Source organism: Helianthus annuus, chromosome 9 (assembly GCF_002127325.2).
Source record: "Helianthus annuus cultivar XRQ/B chromosome 9, HanXRQr2.0-SUNRISE, whole genome shotgun sequence".
In the NCBI taxonomy this organism is placed as follows: Eukaryota; Viridiplantae; Streptophyta; class Magnoliopsida; order Asterales; family Asteraceae; genus Helianthus; species Helianthus annuus.
This window is the reverse complement of record NC_035441.2, coordinates 152785189-152809081: the sequence shown is the minus strand read 5'-3', so window position 1 is coordinate 152809081 and position 23893 is coordinate 152785189. Positions and strand designations below refer to the sequence as shown.

General features: G+C 37.4%; 1 protein-coding gene and 1 long non-coding RNA gene across 2 annotated transcripts; one reads left to right on the top strand and one right to left on the bottom strand.

Annotated features, from left to right (window-relative positions):
* Positions 1-275: 275 nt before the first annotated feature.
* LOC110896364 (calcium uniporter protein 2, mitochondrial) lies at positions 276-1590 on the top strand. The gene is made up of 2 exons (XM_022143758.2): positions 276-864; positions 978-1590. Exons 1-2 carry the CDS (start codon positions 319-321, stop codon positions 1467-1469), a joined length of 1038 nt encoding a protein of 345 aa, XP_021999450.1. The 5' UTR covers positions 276-318; the 3' UTR covers positions 1470-1590.
* Positions 1591-12751: 11161 nt separating this feature from the next.
* On the bottom strand, positions 12752-14808 carry LOC118482169. The gene is made up of 3 exons (XR_004867565.1): positions 14751-14808; positions 12919-13135; positions 12752-12816 (listed from the first exon to the last, which is right to left on the bottom strand). It is a non-coding gene; the product is annotated as an uncharacterized LOC118482169 (long non-coding RNA).
* Between the last annotated feature and the right edge of the window lie 9085 nt (positions 14809-23893).

The window sequence follows — 23893 nt, the reverse complement described above, 5'->3', positions numbered from 1 at the left end:
AGAAATATAATTGGAGTTTACGTAAAAAACAAGATGAAAATGAAACCAAACACAAGGTACAAATATAATAATTAAAAAAACAAAGAGTTATATTAGCACCATGCAATCATGGGTTGCTTTCAAAGTCAGAAACCTGTAAATGGATGCTTCAGAAGTTCACAAGGTATGATTTTATAACCGTAATCCTAACTATAGTTACCGATATCTTATTTGTGGCATTAATTTAAATTAGTGACACCTATAAATAAGGATACCACAATGACCAGAAATTCTTGGGTATAGAAAAAAAAAAGAAAGGATAGAGCTTGTATTGCATTAATGGCATTCAAGAAAAATATAGTCAAAGGATTATACAATGCATGCAATTACAAGTTCTTGAATCCAACCTTAAGGAATTGCCTCATTTCTTCTTCATCCTCATCTGTTGTTCAACAAATGATGGTACCTACTCCTGATGGAGTAGCGCCCGAGAAGAGAGACGACTCGATCTTCCTGAGGTTTCTCCAACAGCGGCCACTGTACCTCTCTTCTACGGCGAACTTGCCAGAGATCCTCCGTCCCGACGGAGAGAAGTTGTTGGAAAGACTGAAAGAGTTGGACATTGCAAGAAATCTAGTCCGTCTCCAGACAAAGAGCCAGTTGACGGTGGCTGACGCTAAAAAGATCCTTAGGGCTTCACAAATAAAGATGTTGAAATCGAAATTGAGGAGTAGTCGTAAAAATCATGTATCTTATGATGAGTTTATCCAGATGTGTCTGGATGAATGTTCTAATAGAGACGAAGGTGTAAGTCTCGCGAAAACTCTGGAGAATTCCGCTTCTGTCATTGTGTTGGGAAACGTCGTTTTCCTTAAGCCTGAACAGGTTCGTTATTCTGTAAGATTATCATATATAAAATATATTAGTTAGCGTTTATTGTAATTATATCTATCATAATTATGACACGTGACATTTTTAACAAAATTTTGTTATTGCAGGTAGTGAAAGCCATCAATGGGCTGATGACCGTAGACGATGGGCCGTTAAAGAAGCTGGAAGAAATGGAGCTTTGGAAGTCAAAGATTGACGACAAGGCAAGGAAGATAGTTCGGCGGGAGCTTTGGGGTGGACTCGGGTACCTAGTGGTGCAAACCGCGGCGTTCATGAGGCTAACGTTTTGGGAACTATCATGGGATGTTATGGAGCCAATTTGTTTTTATGTTACGTCAATGTATTTCATGTTAGGGTTTGCATATTTCATCAGAACATCCAGAGAGCCGTCGTTTGAAGCGGTATTTCAAAGTAGGTTTCATGCGAAGCAAATGAAGTTGATGAAAAAGGAAGGGTTTGATGTTGAGAAATACAATGAGTTGAAGAAAACATGTGGGTTTCATGATCAGCAATGGCAGAAGGGAGGTTGTTCTTTGGAACATGTTTCTAATGGGACGACCGAATTAATGAATCTTCAGTTTGTTGATCCCAATCGATAATATCTAAGTTTCTGGAAAGTAGTTTAATTTGGTTTTAACTTTTAAGGATAAGAGTTATGTACTTATGTAATGTCTTTGTTCTCATTTGTCAGACTCATGATTTCAACTTTAAGAGGAATCTTGCAGTAAAAACAATATTGAGGTAGATCTTAAAGAAAAAAACAATATTGGTAAATTGATAGTTGATAGAAAATAAATATATGAATAATTTAAAAAGCCTAAAAATAATTCAAGATTAACTATGTGTGTTACTGGGTAGATATAAGAGAAGTTTGTTCGTTGTAATAAGTAACGGGTACAAGTGACGAATTTAGTCGGGTTTGATCTTCATATCTGGATTTGAAGGTCAATCATATTGTGGGTGTATATCACGTTCAAATCATCTCTTTACACACAACAAGGTTCAGCAAGTTTTCAATTAAATTTTGGGCCGAGTTATCAACTACGGTTTTAAAAAACGATAAACGATAACTTCTAATTTGGTTGGGTCGTCTAAGCCGGCTAGTCAGTGGATGATCCAAAATTTTTACTCAAGGGAGCATACAAAAAAGGATCAAAATTTGTCTTTTGAAAACGATTAATTGCAACTTCATTCGTAACACTTAGGGCTCTAAACAAACTGAATGTTTAGTGACATTCATAAATCGTTTGGTGGGAAGTTCGTTTACATTCGTTTGTTTGATATTTGAACAAACAAGAAAAAGAAATTTCGTTCGATTAGTTAAATGAACGAACATGTCGTTCGTTCAATTATGTTCATGAATGTTCAGTAATGTGTTCGTAAACGTTCGCTCATTTACGCTCGTTCATTTTCATTTGCTTATGTTATTCATTAAATTTTTTTTTACATTTATTTATATTATCTATACTTTCTATGTTTTTTAATTCATATTTATTTTATTACCCTAACAATTAATATAATTTTTTTTACATTTATTTATATTATCTATACTTTTTATGTTTTTTAATTCATATTTATTTTATTACCCTCACAATTAATATATGAAACCCTATTTTGACCTTGTTTATGCAGACCCCTTTTTCATTTCTCATCATTAACATCGACGAATACTATCGACATCTGTTCCACGATTAGGGCTTCAAGTTCTAGCTCTCTCCAACATCCACCCCTAGCCCCCTCCTCCTTCACCCGATTTTATTTGTGTCTGTTTGTGTTTGTTAACCGTTCCTGAATACGTTCATTTCCTTAGTGAACGAATACGAACATAAAATCACGTTCGGTAAGTGTTCATAAACCCTTCATAAACACATTTATTTTTTAACAAACGAACCCGTTGGGCTTGTTTGCAGCCCAAGTAACACTTCAAGTGTTTCATTTATTACGACACAAATTATACAAGCATTTGTCTTTGTGTTCTTCACTACCGAAAAAAAACTCTTAAATGTAGCGGTTGCAAATTAATAATCGATACATTAATGTGGTGTTTGGTATGCGGTAATGGGAGACGGTATAGAATTGATCATTGTGAGGGAATGAGAAAAAGGTCGTTTGGTTGGTCAATAGAATGGAACCACCTATTAACTCGTCTATTTCATTACCTCTAAAAAACCATGCCCCCTTATTTTTTATCCTTTCATTTCGTCTTTCACCCAACATCACCTCCATCACGGTCCCACCACTGACGACCACCACCCACCAACTGACGACCACCACCACCGCCACCCACCCACCACCGCCACTTTCCACTGCTAACCACCACCACCGCCCGTCGCCCGCCACTGTCGCCTATCGCACACCACCGTCGCCACTCACCTACCAACCACACCGCCACCACATCTAACCACCATCACCGCCCACCACCGCCACTACCCTCACCACCCACCACCACTGCCACTACCACTATCAACCACCACTACCACCTACTACCATCACCTACCACCACCTCCACTAACCACCAATTGACATTTAGTTCTTTATCTTTTCCTGCCTATCAAACAACACAAAGCAATTATCCATTTCATTTGTTTGTTCATTCCATTACCTCGTCCCTTCCATTCACCATCCATTACATTACTTCATACCAAACAAACCCTAAGGTAGTGTTTGGTTTGTAGGAATGAGAGGCGGAATGAATGGACTATTGTGAGGGAATGAAAAAAAATGTGTTTGGTTGGTTAAGGTAATAGAATCACCAATTACATAAGGCATTCCATTCCCTCAAATTTATTTCATCCACCCTCTTGTTTTTTTTCATTCCATTCCCACTTTCACCCATCATCACCAACATCACCCACCACTACCAACACCTCCCGCCACCTACCATCGCCACCGCCACCCTCGACCACCATCGTTGCCACTACCCACCACTGATGCCGCCACCCTCTACCATCGACCACCGCTACCACTATCGCCGCCACCTCTCGCCACCACCACCTACTGCCGCCACCGCCACCGTCGTCACCTCGACCACCACTGCCAACCGTCGCCATCCTCCGCCATCGGCTATCGCTTCCACCCGCTACCACCGTTGTCGCCGCTACCACCCACTACCATTGTCGTCACCGCGACCACCCACCAGCGCCGCCACCTGTAACAACCCGACTTTCTAAGTCAAAGTCAAGTCAAGATCTTATTCAAATCTGTTATTTCTTGCTTAATTATTGCTTTGTACTCTCGAGATTTCGATTATCGTTATGGGTCGACTATTTAAAACAATGTTTATAAACTACGTTTTACAACGCATTTACAACGCTTATTCAAAACGCATTTATCACATTTAAACGCAATTTACAACGCATACTATTTAAACGCATCTCATCGCATATTACATCGCATGTTTATACTAAACGCTATCACATCGCTATCGCATCGCAATCTCAACGCAACTCGAAACGCGAAATTACTTTATGCATTTTATGTGTTAAGTGTGCAGTGGTTATGTTATTTGTGTAACTAGTTGTTTAAATATTGCTCGGTTTATCTCATCGGAACGCTCACTCGCAACTCACTTAAACACAACGCAATGCTCAACACACGAAAGTCGCAAAACCAACACGCACCAGCCGTCTGATCGAATGACTATTCGATCGAATGGCCATCCGTCCGGATGACCATCCGATCGACTGGCCATCCGACCTACGCATTGCACCACCTTAACTCCTCTTAAACTATAAATACCCACCCGTCACATCACTGTTCACTGATGCGACAGCCCTATCCGACCCAACTCGCTCCCAGCTCGTTCTCAAGCACATTTCACTCGATTCAAGGCTATTTCCATAAGTTTTCTTCCTAAATCTTGTACTTCCATCATCAATACACACTTTCTCATCATCTTCTCCATCAAATCTTACATTTTCACCATGAAATCGTCTGATTTGGACTGCTTTAAGGTGACGTCATCTCGGTTTCTTATGAACACTGAAGTGTGACATCATCTCATCAAGATTTGTTCAGATCTAAAGGATTTCTACACATTTTAACACAAATCTTCACGAGATCTAAACATCTTCAACAGTTTACATGTCACACCCCTTTCTGCGGCGGAAGCACGAGGTGTGATCATGAAAGGTTCTCATTGCATACGAAAGGTAAACATACTACATGCTCATGAAAATAACTTCAAATACCATAATTTGAAATGTTAGCGTTTACATCGCGAGTTAACATAAAACATTGTCTTAAAAGGTTTACACTCTATTTAAAAGCAAACACAAGCGACATCCACGAGCATAAGTGAGACCACGCGCACATCCATCCTAGTTACCTGAAATACATGTGAGTTTTGGAAAAACGTCAACATAATGTTGGTGTGAATTCATGCCGTTTTGTTTTGCATTTTTGTATACTTTGTATGAAAACATATTTTGTGAATAAATCGAGTTTTCATAAAATCCAGTTTCATGTGTACACCACGTACTCATGTATGATTCAAATTCTTCTAGAGTACCCCACGTACTCAAGTATAATCCATGCTTTTCTTGAGTACCCCACGTACTCAAGTATTCATCAAGTTTTAGAATGGTATGAGTTTTTATGTAAATTAAGTATTCCTGTATGTATCAGGATTGTTAATGGGTTGCAAAGCCATTAACATGTGACACGACATAGGAAGTCACCAAACCTTAGGCATTTAATTGGTATATTCTGAGACACAAAAGCACTACTCGATACTCGCCCTCATCGAGAGTGTGGCTGCCCGGCACCCGTTAGATCTAACCTTTTGTTCTGCGGTCTAGGTATATTGTTGATTAATGGTGCTTCTGTACCCTATTCGTGACACGATTCCTCGCATCATTTTTCATAGCGCATCCTACTTGGTACTCGTTTCTCACCAAGCGCGCTTCTCATATTCCTATTTCACAACACACTTGGTACTCGTTCTCACCAAGTGCGCTTCTTGTATTCTTATATCGCTACACACTTGGTATTCGTTCTCACCAAGTGTGCTTTTTATTATCATACCATTTGTTAAACATAGAAATATCTGTAACATGTATTTCACCCCCGAAGTTATAAAACTGAAAACAGTTAAGAGAAAAGGGGGAGCATGAACTCACAACTTTGCGTTCCTGTGCGTCGTAAACTTCACCGGGTTTGCTTATTTAACGTCGTAACCTATACGCGTTTTCTTAACGTTAGTCACTAGACTCGCGTCGTACAAGTTCGGTCACTCACTTTTGTATTCGTATTGTTGTGTTAAAAATATTTCATATTTTTAACTAAGTATCTTACTTATATTATTTTTCGCAAATTAATATAAGTATCTTGTGTTTTGCACTTTGCACTCGAATTATGTGTCTTGTATATTGTATGTGTATTTTCATGTTTATACCCCTCATGAGTATTTAGTGTATTTTTACGTCTTAATACGCTAGCACGTATAACACATACTATATACACTTAGCACAGAAGTTGGTGATAAAATAATATATATTTTTCTCTCAAAAATATACATACTTATATCCATTTTTATTCTTGAAGAAATCCTCATTTCTTATCACCAAAAATTAGGGAAACCTTGGTAATACTCTTAAATACATTTTTAGGGAATAAGTTTCTCAAAAACTTATATTTTTCTAAGTATCAAAATTTATAAAAATTTTGGCAGAGTTTCCCCTAAAAATGGAGGTTTCCCATGTTTTCAAAACATGTGTTTATTTTCTTTTAAATCGTCAACAATCATCAACAACACTTATCAACAATAATCATCCACAAATATCACTAATTTCTCCATTTCATGAACTTGGTTATTTACTAAAATTGTGTAGTAACTTACTAGCACATTTAGTAAGTCTTGTTATCTTTAAAAATAAGTTTTGTTTCTTAAAAACCTTATTTTCAAAGAATATAAAGTTTCACAACTTCTAGTCGGTTTTTACGAAAATTATTTCTTTGTTAAAACTTTTGTTACACAAGTGTCCATACACTTGTTTGTTCACAAAAATCACTTTTGTTTGTGTAAGATCCGGTTTAGAACATGTGGTTTCTTTTGACGCTTGGTCTTTTGAAAATACCACTTGTAGATTCATAGATCGGCAAGTTTTAAACACTATTTTACAAGTAAAAATACTTTTACACAAGTTCATGTTTCTCGTGTGGTAGAGTTTCACCTTTTAACCCTTGTACCGTCCGAAACAAGCTTATGTCAAGATCTATGATCTTAACAAAGTCGGGTTAAACGGTGATCCGAGCTACCACAACGTAGATCGGGCCTAAATAGCCACACATTTCAATTACTACAACTTTTACACAACTTATATGCTTTTAACCAACATTATTCATGTTTTAGTAGACTTTTATGCTTCAAAACGCAAGTTTCCGAATTTTAACCGTTACATATCGTATTAACCACCTTAGATTAGTACAAGTATGAGTTTTAAGTGTTATACCTCTAGCTCGGGGCTAGGGAAGATTCTATGCGAAAAATGAGTGGATAAAAGCAAGAGAAAGAGGTCCTTCGTCTTCCGTTTGCACCAAGCTTCCTAATATGGGATCCTTGATGCTTGTGTATGCTTGGAATGGAATGAACTAAACTCGAAAATGGTGGATGGATCTAGGGATGTTTGGCCGTGAGCTTTGTAGAGGGAGAGAGTGTGTGTGTTGTGGTGTGTGTTAAGTGAAGGTTATGGTGGATTGATCTTGCAACTTATAGACAATTCTCAAGGGCATTAACCGGTAGTCCATATGTCTTCTTGATATAAGACAAGACTCAATAAAATATAGCAAAGAAATCCCTTGTGGGATCTTGGTCTCCCAACCGTCCAACATAGGGGGGGGGGGGTATTGGTTGCATTTCAATTGTTAGTTACCATATCTAGTTACTTGTTAAATGTTAGGTTTAGTGTGTTATGTATGTTACATAATGTGAAGTGTGTTAGGGTGTTCGGGGACCCTAACAAGCTTAGAAAAAAATAAAAACAATGCTTCTAGCATTATTTTGGTGTTCCGGGTAAAGTCCGGTTGTTCGGTTAGACACCGATTCGATTAAGTGTTAAATTACACTTTCTAGTGTCTTTTAAGTACCCTTCTTGTATCCTTTCAATTCCCAACACTTAGGGAAATATTCCGGATGTTAAAACGAAATTTCTGCATAATATTCATATGTTTAAATGCTGAATTATTGCTGAATTTTACAAATTCTGCATTTAAAGTGCGTTTCGGGTGCTTCTTAGTGCGTATTTTAACTCTCGCAATGACTATAAACTAAACCCTTATACGTACTCTTGGGTTTTAATGTATTCTAGTCGTTGGATCTACACTAGGCCTTAATTCTAATGTCTGACTGCTTTCTGCAGTTCTGTTGACACATTGTGTCTTACCGGTGAGTTTACTTAGTATTTTTGACGCAACGCTCTCGTTTATGCATAAAGCAGTATTCTATAGTATACAACGTGCATGAATTCACTTGCTTAACATCAAATCAGTCAATGCTGATATTTAAGCACATAATTGCAGTCATTAAATAATGATTAAAGTGTACGGAAATTACCGGTTTTGTGCCAGTTGTCACAGTCTCCCCCCGTTAAAAGAATTTCGTCCCGAAATTCAGGATGAACTAACCCTCGCAGGAGTCTCTTTGAATAGGTGGGGATACTTTTCCTTGAACTGGTCTTCACGTTCCCATGTATACTCGGGTCCGTGCTTAGAGCTCCAACGTACTTTGACAAGTTTCACACTGCTCCTCCTAGTCTTGTTGACTTTCCAGTCAGTAACCTCAACGGGTTGTTCTGTAAATCGGAGGGCTTCATCAATATGCACTTCATCCATCGGGATGATCACGTTTTCTTGGGTTGGACTCTTCTTCAGGTTGGATACATGAAACGTATCATGTACTCCACTAAGTTCTTCCGGTAACTCCAGCTTGTACGCCACGGTACCAATTCTTCTCAAGATTCTGAATGGTCCGATGTATCGTGGGTTCAGCTTTCCACGCTTTCCAAATCTGACTACGCCCTTCCAAGGTGAGACTTTTAACAACACTTTGTCTCCCACCTCGAATTCTACTGATTTTCTTTTTGGATCAGCGTAGCTCTTTTGTCGATCTCGAGCCGCCTTAATGCGCTCTCGGATCTGCGCAATCTTGTCGGTTGTCTCTTGTACAAGTTCAGGACCAACCATACGTTTATCTCCGGCATCTGCCCAACATAAGGGCGATCGGCACTTGCGGCCATACAGAGCTTCGAACGGCGCGGCCTTTATGCTTGTATGATAACTGTTATTGTAGGAAAACTCAACTAATGGTAGGTGAGTATCCCAGCTGCCGCCTAGGTCCATGACACATGCGCGAAGCATATCTTCTAACGTTTGTATAGTCCGTTCGCTCTGGCCGTCTGTTTGCGGTATGGAATGCCGTGCTTAGATCTAACTGAGATCCAAAGGCTTCCTGAAATGATTGCCAGATTCTTGAGACAAAGCGTCCATCTCTGTCTGAGATGATTGAGATAGGCACTCCATGACGTGCCACAATTTCTCTTAAGTATATTTCTGCAAGCTTTCCAGTGCTATCCTTCTCTCGGATTGGCAGGAAATGCGCAGATTTCGTCAACCGATCAACTATTACCCATATCATGTCGTGCCCTCTCGGGGTCCTGGGTAATTTCGTTATGAAGTCCATCGAGATTTGTTCCCACTTCCACACGGGAATCTCTGGTTGTTGTAGTAGGCCGGACGGTTTTTGATATTCGGCCTTAACCTTGGCACAGGTTAGGCATTTTCCAACATAGACAGCAACATCGCCCTTGAGTCTCGGCCACCAATAGTACTCTTTCAAGTCTTGATACATCTTGTCCGATCCTGGATGGATTGAATATCTCGATTTGTGGGCTTCATTAAGGATGACTTCTCGTATGCCACCATAGAGTGGAACCCAAATACGCTTCTTGAAGTATAAGGCTCCCTCTTCATTTGGCGTCATGTACTTCAATGCACCTCGGAGGTATTCAGCTTTACGGTTCTCTCCTTTAAGAGCTTCTTGTTGTGCATCACGAATGCGTGCAGTGAGGTTCGTTTGAATGGTCATTTCTAACGCTCGAACTCTTAGGGTCTTAACCCTTTCCTTTCGACTTAATGCGTCTGCTACAACGTTTGCCTTTCCTGGGTGGTACTTAATCTCACAGTCGTAATCATTTAGCAGCTCGACCCATCGCCGCTGGCGCATATTCAATTCCTTCTGATCAAATATGTGTTGCAGGCTTTTGTGATCTGTGAAGATTGTACATCGGGTACCATATAGATAGTGTCGCCAGATTTTCAAGGCGAATACCACTGCGCCCAGCTCCAGGTCGTGAGTGGTATAATTTCTTTCGTGTACCTTCAATTGCCTTGAAGCGTAAGCGATGACTATTTGGCGTTGCATGAGCACGCATCCCAGTCCTTGTCGCGAGGCGTCGCAGTATACCACGAAGTCTTCCGTGCCTTCGGGTAGTGACAATATTGGTGCATCGCATAGCTTGTTTTTGAGTAGCTGAAAAGCTTCCTCTTGTTTAACACCCCAGTCATACTTCTTGTCTTTCTGTGTAAGGGTAGTTAGCGGCTGAGCTATTTTCGAGAAATTCTCGATGAATCTCCTATAGTAGCCCGCTAAGCCCAAAAATTGCCGAACTTCAGTCGGGGTTTTGGGAGCTTCCCAATTCTTTATTGCTTCAATCTTGGAAGGGTCTACATGAATGCCCTTCTCATTCACAACGTGACCAAGAAATTGTACTTCGCGAATCCAGAATTCGCATTTCGAGAACTTTGCATAAAGTTTCTCCTTTTTCAGTAGTTCCAAGATGGTTCTGAGGTGTTGCTCGTGTTCTTCTTTCGTCCGAGAGTAAATCAGGATATCATCGATAAATACAATCACAAATTTATCGAGATATGGTTTGCATACGCGGTTCATCAGATCCATAAAGACCGCTGGTGCATTCGTCAGCCCGAATGGCATCACAAGAAACTCGTAATGCCCATAGCGTGTTCTGAATGCAGTCTTTGGTACGCTCTCCTCTTGGATTCTCAGCTGGTGGTATCCAGACCGAAGGTCGATCTTGGAATAATAGCTTGACCCTTGTAACTGGTCAAACAAGTCGTCAATCCTCGGTAGTGGGTACCGATTCTTGATCGTTAGCTTGTTCAGTTCCCTGTAATCGATACACATCCGCATGGTTCCATCCTTTTTCTTCACGAACAAAACTGGAGCTCCCCATGGCGAGAAGCTTGGTCTTATGAATCCTTTATCCAACAACTCCTGAAGTTGTGTAGATAATTCTTGCATTTCGGATGGCGCAAGTCTATACGGTGCCTTGGCTACAGGAGCAGCTCCCGGAACCAAGTCTATACGGAATTCGACTTGTCGTTGCGGAGGTAGTCCTGCCAGATCCTCAGGGAACACATCAGGAAATTCCTTCGCCACAGGAATATCTTCGAGTTTTGGTTCCTCAGCCTTCTTATCTATAACGTGTGCTAGGAAGGCAACACATCCTTTCCTTAAGCACTTCTGTGCCTTCATGCAACTGATGATTCGAAGAGGCGCGTCTCGTTTTTCTCCATGTACGATGAGAGTTTCATCATTCGCCAAAGGGATGCGAATGATCTTCTCATGACAAATAACTTCAGCTTTGTTCTTGGACAGCCAGTCCATTCCGACTACCACATCGAAGCTACCCAATTGAATAGGTAAGAGGTCGATGCTAAAGCTTCGTTCACCAAGTTCTAGCGTGCAGTTTCTAACAACTTCGCCTGATTCAACAAGTTTTCCATTGGCTAATTCTATGGAATATGGAACTTCTAATCTACTAGATTCTATTCCGAGTATGCGTTTAAATTCCACAGACATGAAACTATAGTCGGCACCAGTGTCAAATAATATGGATGCATAGTGATTGTTAACTAGAAACGTACCGGTGACCACGTTTGGGTCCTCGCGTGCGTCCCTTGCTCCAATCACAAATGCTCGAGCCTGAGCATTGTCTTTCTTTGGGCAGTCTCTCATGAAATGATCGTTGCTTCCACACTTGAAACATCCTTGGTTTCGCCCTTTCTCGTTATCATTCCTGTTACCAGCACCGTTTCCGTTTTGATTCTTTCCCTTGCTCCAACAGTCTTCTGTTCGATGACCCAATCTGCCGCACTTGTCGCACCTTGGAATGCGACAAGCTCCATCATGATGATACTTGCATTTTTGGCACTTGGGCATGGTGCCTTGGTATCCTTTGGCTGAATTCTTTGCCTCCTTAGAGGGGTTGGTGTCACGTTTCTTATTGGAACCCTTGTTGTTGCGAGTTACCTGATTCAGGTTCGCATGTTTCCTTTTCTTGTCACCGGACGACTCGGCATGCGTCACGGTCTTTTCAGTGGGGTTCAGCGATAATTTCTCCATACGAACACAATCCTCAGTAAGACTGACAGCCAGAGTTACAGCCTCAGTGATTGTTTGTGGTTTGGCCGACGTCACCATGCCACGAAATTCTGGGGCCAATCCCCAAATGTAGCGTTCAACGCGCTTGAATTCGGGAGTCACCATGTAAGGAATCACCCTAGACAAATCATGGAACCTTCGAGTATACCCAGTGATGTCAGCACCCTCCATAGTCAAGTGCCAGAACTCTGTCTCTAACCTTTGGAGTTCGGCACGAGAGCAGTACTTCTCTCTCATCTTCTCCTTCAATTCATCCCAAGTCATGCCGTACGCAGCCTCATCACCCAGGGTTTGGACTTGTAGGTTCCACCAAGTCAATGCTTCATCGACAAACAGTCCAGTAGCGAAGGTGACTTGCTGATCCGCGGTACACTTGCTCATGCGGATAGTGGCCTCAGTCTTCTCCGTCCAACGCACAAATGCTACTGCTCCTCCAGTGCCATCGTAGTTCATTGGTTTGCAGTCGAGGAACTGCTTGAAGGTGCAGCCTGTAATTAACCCAACCAATTTACTTATGAGCAATCGAAGAGATAATGAAACAAAGACCGTTCATAAATTTCTTCATGCTTAGTAAATTGTTCTAAGGTCACCTTGAACTGCGTTTCCACCGGACGAATCTCCATGTCCGTTACGCCTGGCACTGCTTGGCCCTCCACTGTCTTGGGTACGGTTCGCCTCGTACTGGGCGATAGCAGCAGAGATTCTCTCTTCCAGTAGAGCGTTCAGCTCTTCAGCAGTTTTTGGTAGTGGGGGAGGAGGAGGTCGATCATCAATGCGAGCATTCACAGCTTTCCTGGGTGCCATGTTCTGACAGAACATAACACAGCAGGGTTAGGCATTCGTTCGATATCGTCACACTTGACAGTAGTATCATATATATTTACAGGTATATATACCACATAAGCGACATCAGACAATTATTACTCTAACAGAGTACTCATTAGGCTTGTACTGAGGGAATCTATACGCGACGAGACTTGTTGTGGTTTCTGTGCACTGAATTCCATAATTATGTATGCATCCATAATTATGTAACTCCTTGCACAGTCCGCACAGTTCGTTTCATCCTCGTATTTCTTCCTTCAGGTAGGCCATTGTTTTCAGGTAACGTCACATATACTTGTGACATCTTACTACTAGTACATGCTAGTTATCACACATAATTGCAAGTAATTTCTCAGTTAAGACAAGTGCTACTTCTGTGCACCCTAAGTCTCGTAGTGTCTTTTCTAGACTCGTGTAATCAGTTTCAGGAAGTGGATGTCGCGGGACGTTTTATGCAATGAAAACTCTTTGAAAATTGTTTTCGTGATAGGATCCTAGAGATTGTAGACTAGACTCGAGAAGGAATCCTGGTTCACTACAATCGCAGCTCTGATACCAATCTGTCACACCCCTTTCTGCGGCGGAAGCACGAGGTGTGATCATGAAAGGTTCTCATTGCATACGAAAGGTAAACATACTACATGCTCATGAAAATAACTTCAAATACCATAATTTGAAATGTTAGCGTTTACATCGCGAGTTAACATAAAACATTGTCTTAAAAGGTTTACACTCTATTTAAAAGTAAACACAAGCGACATCCACGAGCATAAGTGAGACCACGCGCACATCCATCCTAGTTACCTGAAATACATGTGAGTTTTGGAAAAACGTCAACATAATGTTGGTGTGAATTCATGCCGTTTTGTTTTGCATTTTTGTATACTTTGTATGAAAACATATTTTGTGAATAAATCGAGTTTTCATAAAATCCAGTTTCATATGTACACCACGTACTCATGTATGATTCAAATTCTTCTAGAGTACCCCACGTACTCAAGTATAATCCATGCTTTTCTTGAGTACCCCACGTACTCAAGTATTCATCAAGTTTTAGAATGGTATGAGTTTTTATGTAAATTAAGTATTCCTGTATGTATCAGGATTGTTAATGGGTTGCAAAGCCATTAACATGTGACACGACATAGGAAGTCACCAAACCTTAGGCATTTAATTGGTATATTCTGAGACACAAAAGCACTACTCGATACTCGCCCTCATCGAGAGTGTGGCTGCCCGGCACCCGTTAGATCTAACCTTTTGTTCTGCGGTCTAGGTATATTGTTGATTAATGGTGCTTCTGTACCCTATTCGTGACACGATTCCTCGCATCATTTTTCATAGCGCATCCTACTTGGTACTCGTTTCTCACCAAGCGCGCTTCTCATATTCCTATTTCACAACACACTTGGTACTCGTTCTCACCAAGTGCGCTTCTTGTATTCTTATATCGCTACACACTTGGTACTCGTTCTCACCAAGTGTGCTTTTTATTATCATACCATTTGTTAAACATAAAAATATCTGTAACATGTATTTCACCCCCGAAGTTATAAAACTGAAAACAGTTAAGAGAAAAGGGGGAGCATGAACTCACAACTTTGCGTTCCTGTGCGTCGTAAACTTCACCGGGTTTGCTTATTTAACGTCGTAACCTATACGCGTTTTCTTAACGTTAGTCACTAGACTCGCGTCGTACAAGTTCGGTCACTCACTTTTGTATTCGTATTGTTGTGTTAAAAATATTTCATATTTTTAACTAAGTATCTTACTTATATTATTTTTCGCAAATTAATATAAGTGTCTTGTGTTTTGCACTTTGCACTCGAATTATGTGTCTTGTATATTGTATGTGTATTTTCATGTTTATACCCCTCATGAGTATTTAGTGTATTTTTACGTCTTAATACGCTAGCACGTATAACACATACTATATACACTTAGCACAGAAGTTGGTGATAAAATAATATATATTTTTCTCTCAAAAATATACATACTTATATCCATTTTTATTCTTGAAGAAATCCTCATTTCTTATCACCAAAAATTAGGGAAACCTTGGTAATACTCTTAAATACATTTTTAGGGAATAAGTTTCTCAAAAACTTATATTTTTCTAAGTATCAAAATTTATAAAAATTTTGGCAGAGTTTCCCCTAAAAATGGAGGTTTCCCATGTTTTCAAAACATGTGTTTATTTTCTTTTAAATCGTCAACAATCATCAACAACACTTATCAACAATAATCATCCACAAATATCACTAATTTCTCCATTTCATGAACTTGGTTATTTACTAAAATTGTGTAGTAACTTACTAGCACATTTAGTAAGTCTTGTTATCTTTAAAAATAAGTTTTGTTTCTTAAAAACCTTATTTTCAAAGAATATAAAGTTTCACAACTTCTAGTCGGTTTTTACGAAAATTATTTCTTTGTTAAAACTTTTGTTACACAAGTGTCCATACACTTGTTTGTTCACAAAAATCACTTTTGTTTGTGTAAGATCCGGTTTAGAACATGTGGTTTCTTTTGACGCTTGGTCTTTTGAAAATACCACTTGTAGATTCATAGATCGGCAAGTTTTAAACACTATTTTACAAGTAAAAATACTTTTACACAAGTTCATGTTTCTCGTGTGGTAGAGTTTCACCTTTTAACCCTTGTACCGTCCGAAACAAGCTTATGTCAAGATCTATGATCTTAACAAAGTCGGGTTAAACGGTGATCCGAGCTACCACAACGTAGATCGGGCCTAAATAGCCACACATTTCAATTACTACAACTTTTACACAACTTATATGCTTTTAACCAACATTATTCATGTTTTAGTAGACTTTTATGCTTCAAAACGCAAGTTTTCGAATTTTAACCGTTACATATCGTATTAACCACCTTAGATTAGTACAAGTATGAGTTTTAAGTGTTATACCTCTAGCTCGGGGCTAGGGAAGATTCTATGCGAAAAATGAGTGGATAAAAGCAAGAGAAAGAGGTCCTTCGTCTTCCGTTTGCACCAAGCTTCCTAATATGGGATCCTTGATGCTTGTGTATGCTTGGAATGGAATGAACTAAACTCGAAAATGGTGGATGGATCTAGGGATGTTTGGCCGTGAGCTTTGTAGAGGGAGAGAGTGTGTGTGTTGTGGTGTGTGTTAAGTGAAGGTTATGGTGGATTGATCTTGCAACTTATAGACAATTCTCAAGGGCATTAACCGGTAGTCCATATGTCTTCTTGATATAAGACAAGACTCAATAAAATATAGCAAAGAAATCCCTTGTGGGATCTTGGTCTCCCAACCGTCCAACATAGGGGGGGGGGTATTGGTTGCATTTCAATTGTTAGTTACCATATCTAGTTACTTGTTAAATGTTAGGTTTAGTGTGTTATGTATGTTATATAATGTGAAGTGTGTTAGGGTGTTCGGGGACCCTAACAAGCTTAGAAAAAAATAAAAACAATGCTTCTAGCATTATTTTGGTGTTCCGGGTAAAGTCCGGTTGTTCGGTTAGACACCGATTCGATTAAGTGTTAAATTACACTTTCTAGTGTCTTTTAAGTACCCTTCTTGTATCCTTTCAATTCCCAACACTTAGGGAAATATTCCGGATGTTAAAACGAAATTTCTGCATAATATTCATATGTTTAAATGCTGAATTATTGCTGAATTTTACAAATTCTGCACTTAAAGTGCGTTTCGGGTGCTTCTTAGTGCGTATTTTAACTCTCGCAATGACTATAAACTAAACCCTTATACGTACTCTTGGGTTTTAATGTATTCTAGTCGTTGGATCTACACTAGGCCTTAATTCTAATGTCTGACTGCTTTCTGCAGTTCTGTTGACACATTGTGTCTTACCGGTGAGTTTACTTAGTATTTTTGACGCAACGCTCTCGTTTATGCATAAAGCAGTATTCTATAGTATACAACGTGCATGAATTCACTTGCTTAACATCAAATCAGTCAATGCTGATATTTAAGCACATAATTGCAGTCATTAAATAATGATTAAAGTGTACGGAAATTACCGGTTTTGTGCCAGTTGTCACATTACATGCTTTTCTTCAACATTCTTCAGTTTTTCACTCAAAACTGATGGAATCTAGACTCATTCAGGCTCTCCACTCATTCTCTAGTCGAGAACCGGTCTGAGAACGGATTTCCACTAAAGAGACGACCGATTCACGGATTGTGTAACATTCCCAAAATTTTTATCTATATAATATATAAAAACTTATGTTATTAAAAGGATGCATCAGGGGTAAGTTGACCAATGGGAACATGAAGTATTTTGGGCAAGCATAGGAGCCATTTTTATAAAAATACATTATATTTGAACCTACTCTGTTTTAATGAAACTTGGTTCAAAATGTAAATAAAATTATTCTCGTTCTAAATACCATATTCAGTGTTTTGTAAAACATTATATTTTAAAAGTTATAAGCGCCAAATGAGTAAAGCAGTTAAATTAATTATAATATATAATAATATATTAAACTTACAAATTGAAATTCATTTGTAAATAACATGCATACGTTTGCATGTATAATTTAAAAGAAAGAAAGAAAGAATCAAAAAATTTTAGTAGAGAGTACGTGTCTTACTAGGATAAGACTTAAAGTTGATAGAATTTCATGAATAAGAAGAAATTAAATAATGAAGGTATACGTGTCTCAACAAAAGCTTAACATCTAAGTTATCATGAAGTATAAAATCAAAGGTAACGTCAAGTGTATTTCTTGCTATCGTTCCCCTCTGCTCTCTTAGGAACACCTTCTTTTTCCTAGTAATTCACCTCTATTAAATAATAAAGCCCTACCTCATTTTTAAGTATGGTAACCCCTGAGCACCGATACCCTGTCCAAGTGACGTAGGGCCCCGTAACGTATGTCAAGGCCCTGCCTAAATATGTTGGGGTTCTGTCTCGTGACGTAGGGATAAAGTGAAATTGGGTTACTATACTTAATGTGAGTACACTATATATTTTATTAAATAATCCAGGAGTTGTACCCAAAATATAACAACCCTCCCGAATATTTTTCTGACACCCTACACTTCCTAAAATACACCCCGTATGTGAAATCCGAGCCCGAAATATAATATAGCATTAAAAATAAATGAAAAACAAGAAATAGTAAGTTGAGGCGGGCCGCGTAGACCCACCCCAACCATTCACGCGGGCCGTATGAAGGTGTAACCGGATTCCTTTGATTTCTTAAGTCCAGGCGGGCCGCATAAACCACATATTAAGATGACGCGGGCCGCGAGTGACCTAAAGTGTGGCGCAGCCCGGTGCCGACACGTGTCGACATCGTGGCAGGTCTAGATCATGACCAGGATAAGCTACGCGTTGACTGGAGTTTGACGCGGGCCGCGTAGACTCCTGTCTACCCTTACGCGGGCCGCGTGGGAACCAGAATCAGCACCTATATAAGAGGGCCATCGGATTTCATTCGAATTCGCTCACAACAATTTCTTTCTCTCAAATTCTGATAGTAGGCCTATAATACGCGGGTATTATACCCCCTAATTAGCGAAGCTCTGCCTCGTTGTAAGTATCATAACCCCTGGATACGTATTAGATACTCTGCTCGATTGATCTAGGGTTCCGTAACGACTGTCGTGGTTCTGCCCGACGTAGTCGTTGGAATGCCGTCTCGGGGAGGGTATTACTAATGTTAAAATGGGTTATTATACTAACGCGTGTGCATTGTTTATTTAATTAGACTATAACCAGGGAATCACAGAGGAAAGCCTTATAATAGCAATGTGAGTTGATCCACTTTTTGTTAAATGTTTTTACAAAACCTTGCATACTTTTCTATGCAAATAACAGTTATTGAGTATTTGTAAGAATACAATTATCACGGGTATGTTGGGGTTTTGTATACAAAATTGGTTACAACCTGGATAGGAAACCTGGATATGGAGTAACATTACCACAAGTCGGGTATCGACAGTACCATGAGTGATAATTGATATAACTTGGAAACAAATGTAATTGCGGGATCGCCCTCAATACTGTTCACTGTGACTTTTTATTTAAACTTGATTAAACTGGGATTCACTCACCAGTATTTCCTGCTGATAAAATGTTTTAAACACGTGTTTCAGGTAACTTAGTGTAAAGCCAATAGAAGCCAGTTGGAGAGCACTGAAGACTTGGAAAAGTGGCAATAAAGTTAACTAAAATAAAATAGATGTTTTTATTAAATAAAATAGGATTTATTCCTATAAAAATGTATGTACTGCAAAACTTGGGTTTTATCCCATATGTTTAATATTATGAAAACAAGGTGGTTTTACTCTGATAAAATATTTCCTAACTACGGTCCTGATGAAAAATTCCGCTGCCAAATTAAACAATACACTATACCACCGAAACTGGTTCACGACCGCCCGCTCCTGAGGGATCGGGGGTTGTGACAGAAGGTGGTATCAGAGCTACGCCACTGGTTCAAGCCAAAGAAGTGTTCTGCTGACACTTAAGTTTTAAATTCTGTGTTAGGAAATTAATATAACAATTTATGTGTTATTCTGTATAGATAAATCTTGATATTTCTATTATGAGTTCAGAGTAGGAGTAACCAATATAACTAGACGTACCCATAGGCTACCTTGGCAGATGCATTATACTACACTCATATACAATTAGTAACTTAAGGCATCACCTTCAGTGAGATCTCTTCTTAAATAAATGAATATACTGTAATATCTATGTGTGTATATACTACTATGTGTATATCAACATTACTAGGAAATATTAATACACGTTCATTTTTTTTATCATGGGTATAAATTTTGGATATTAAATCTAAAATCATAATTTATGGTAAACTTACGTAAGAAATAATATTATATATCCACCTTAAATAAATAAAAGTATGTTATTTTAATTGATTCATAGACTTCATGATCTATACCATGATCTATCCTTATGAATGGTGGTATAGATTATGGTAAATTCCTGAATTAACCTTAAATCCAGAAATCGTGTTAATATACAATATTAATTGTATGTAAAATAATATACACGTTGGAGTATAATATACTTCTAATAAACATACGTTATAATACACTATAAAAAAAAAAAAAGTCACAATCAAAGGAAGTAATAATTAATAAGGAAACAAATGCACAAACTCAGGAAACAGGCAATAACCTACCATGGGAAGATAAACAATGGGTAAATCTCCATATGTTAGCCACTACAGAAGTAAATATTAATTTATAGTTGAACCGCAAAACCAGTACCAGCACCCATGCCACCTATGAGCCAGAAATTTTAAAAGAAATTTTGCCCATTAAATAGACAACCTAGTAGGGGAAAAAGATAGAATAAACCTTACATAAAGGCATATTAAGTATAATACTCTTATAACCTAGATAAACTAAAAGAAGACACGGATGCATAATCACTAGTCTGTCTTGAATTCCAGTTGTAGTTTATAATAATTATATATATATAAGTCGCAAAGTTTGCCGTTTTTAATCAATCTATTTTTATGATGGTACCCATATAGTTATACTAGAAATTTGTCTGTGATAATTAATACCACCTACTCAAATAACATACATCAAATTAAGTTAGTTGTTAACAAAGCAATCATGTTCATGACTTTCTTTTGGAATCAATCATTTACTTTGATTGGAATATATGGTATAAAGCTTTAAAACTTTGTGGTTTTAATAATATTGTTTCAAATTAATTTTAAAACCAAAGCTATTAAATTAACCAAAAGGATTTTGGGAATTAATAAAATCTAAAGGATTGCTTTAGTGGATTTAGCCAAAGCAAGTTTTGAAACCCAGGTGTACCAATTTTCCACTTTATTTTATTCCTTCTGGTTTGTAACCAGTTGACCATAACACTTTATACTTTCAAAATTTTATGTTGGAATTATTTGTAAAGGTTTCTATTAAAATACTTAGCGATAAAATAAATGGTTAAATGAATATGAGGGATATTCATGGTTAAATAAAATCATTTAAATTTTTTGGGATTTGGATTGGTTGGACTACGTAGAAATGCCTATCTAAACATTGAAAACATTTCTACAAATCTTTAATATTAAGATATGTCCAGAATAGGTCTTATGCATGGAAATAATTAATATAAGATTAACCAGTCATATTAATTATGGAATTATGTATCCTAAATTATAAAGAAAAGTATTTAAGACAGCTTGGCTAATGTATAATAGCTAAATAATACAATATTAGTAAATGAGTTGAGTTGATAAATGGGATGTTAAACTTACTTTAAGTAGTCTCGAAATTCTCACAAATTTAAGTTTATACTATATATTAATATTTAATATATATATCTGTTACATTGCTATAACTAAAGTTTTCAATTTCAGAAAGTAATTTATATACGGTATATATATATATCTCTGGATAACCCATAAATACCATGTCATGTGTCACATATGCACATAGTCTTCTAACTAATGCTTTTCAATCTTAAAGGTATATTATAATAAAGGAAAAGGTAGAAATGTGACAATTGGAATAGATGGTCACTTGAGGAGAAATCATTAAGATAATATAAATAGTGAGTCCTATACAGTTTAACCCACTAGTTAAGAATGAAATTGTTTTTATGAGTCCAGAAAATTTATATTTGGATTAATTTATTTCCCTAAACTTTTAATTCCAAAATATTATATTTGACAGAAATTTATTTCAATATCCTACTTTTGTAAAAGGATAAATAAAGCAATGAGAATAAGCTCGATGATTGGTACCATCGATTATATAGTTGTATTATTATAAATTAAAGATATTATAAAATAATTTAATATCCTACATATATGTGTATTACAAAAGTTTAAATATTAAACTAGAGATTTGAAAATTTCGTTTGTTTCCAAATAATAAATATACACATGTATATACATAATAGAATTTTTGATGGTATACACAATATAATAATCAAATATCTTTTGTAAGATAAATATAAGAGAAAATATCACTGGTAATTCTTATAAAGACATGAAGCCATTATAAGAATAACTCATGAAACCTATTATGTTTTAAAATACCATCTGTCTCAATAAAATATTCCGTGCATCGGAATTTCATAATATATAGAATTATTTGTAAGCATATTTATTACATTGAATTTAGCTATAGTATCAATGGAGACAATGATATAATTGAAACTCCATTTTTAAACAGAAGAAAACTACAACCATAATAAATGCTTAAACGAAAGAGTTAAGATTTTGATATTCACTGGTAACAACCAGGATAGTATTTAGACTTGAACATAAGGAGAATGCCTTAGTATAAAGCTTTGAGATAAGCCAATTACTTGCGTAGATAAAGTGTAATGGTTATTGGTATCCTGTGAGGATGATGACTAGAACAGTGCTTGTATGATAAATAAGCAATAACACCTGGCCACTGTTATTTCTTGTTTATTAATACTACTCGGTTCTAGGATATGATCCATCATGAGAATACTGATTTCCTTGTTTCGTGATGCAAACTATAATAAACGATGTACTTTCAAAATCCTGATTTGAGAGAAGTCTATTTATGGGAAATACCATGATAATTACCTCTCCGGTGAGACCGGGTGAGATGGGGTTACCTCTCCGGCAAGACCGGGTAAGATGGGTTATGTGTGATAATAGTGGAATTCCCTAAATAGTACCATGACCTGATGTCTGACTTGTGAGTCTGTTTACAATGTGGATAATGTGCATACTACAGTATATGAAATATATGAGTATATAGATAAGTATATCTATAAGGAAATCCAAAGACTATATTGATTGACAATTAGGAATAAATTATGAACAAGTATGTCAATGATAATTTCAAATTTATTTATTAGGAATCTCTAGTATACGTCTCTAAATTTCGATATCAAACATTATTTCGTTTGATCATCAGTCTCGAAATTCGTGTGACAAGATGAACGACATGAACTCTTTAAGTTGGGACGCCATCAAAAGTATAAAAATTCCCTTGCAATTATTGACGCATTAGGAAACCTGTAACTAAAAGTTGTGCGAAGACACCACACATCTAAAACACTTACGCTAATTAAGAAAACTTGAGGAGATAAAAATCTCACAACATAGAGAATAGTTCTGGTCAAAGTGAAGTGGAATTCAAAACAAGGACCATAATATACCTAGAAACTAAACTATCTAAAAATATTCATCCATATTACACGGAATCTCGAGGACGAGATTTAAAACAAGGTGGGGAGGATGTAACATTCCCAAAATTTTTATCTATATAATATATAAAAACTTATGTTATTATAAGGATGCATCAGGGGTAAGTTGACCAATGGGAACATGAAGTATTTTGGGCAAGCATAGGAGCCATTTTTATAAAAATACATTATATTTGAACCTACTCTGTTTTAATGAAACTTGGTTCAAAATGTAAATAAAATTATTCTCGTTCTAAATACCATATTCAGTGTTTTGTAAAACATTATATTTTAAAAGTTATAAGCGCCAAATGAGTAAAGCAGTTAAATTAATTATAATATATAATAATATATTAAACTTACAAATTGAAATTCATTTGTAAATAACATGCATACGTTTGCATGTATAATTTAAAAGAAAGAAAGAAAGAATCAAAAAATTTTAGTAGAGAGTACGTGTCTTACTAGGATAAGACTTAAAGTTGATAGAATTTCATGAATAAGAAGAAATTAAATAATGAAGGTATACGTGTCTCAACAAAAGCTTAACATCTAAGTTATCAT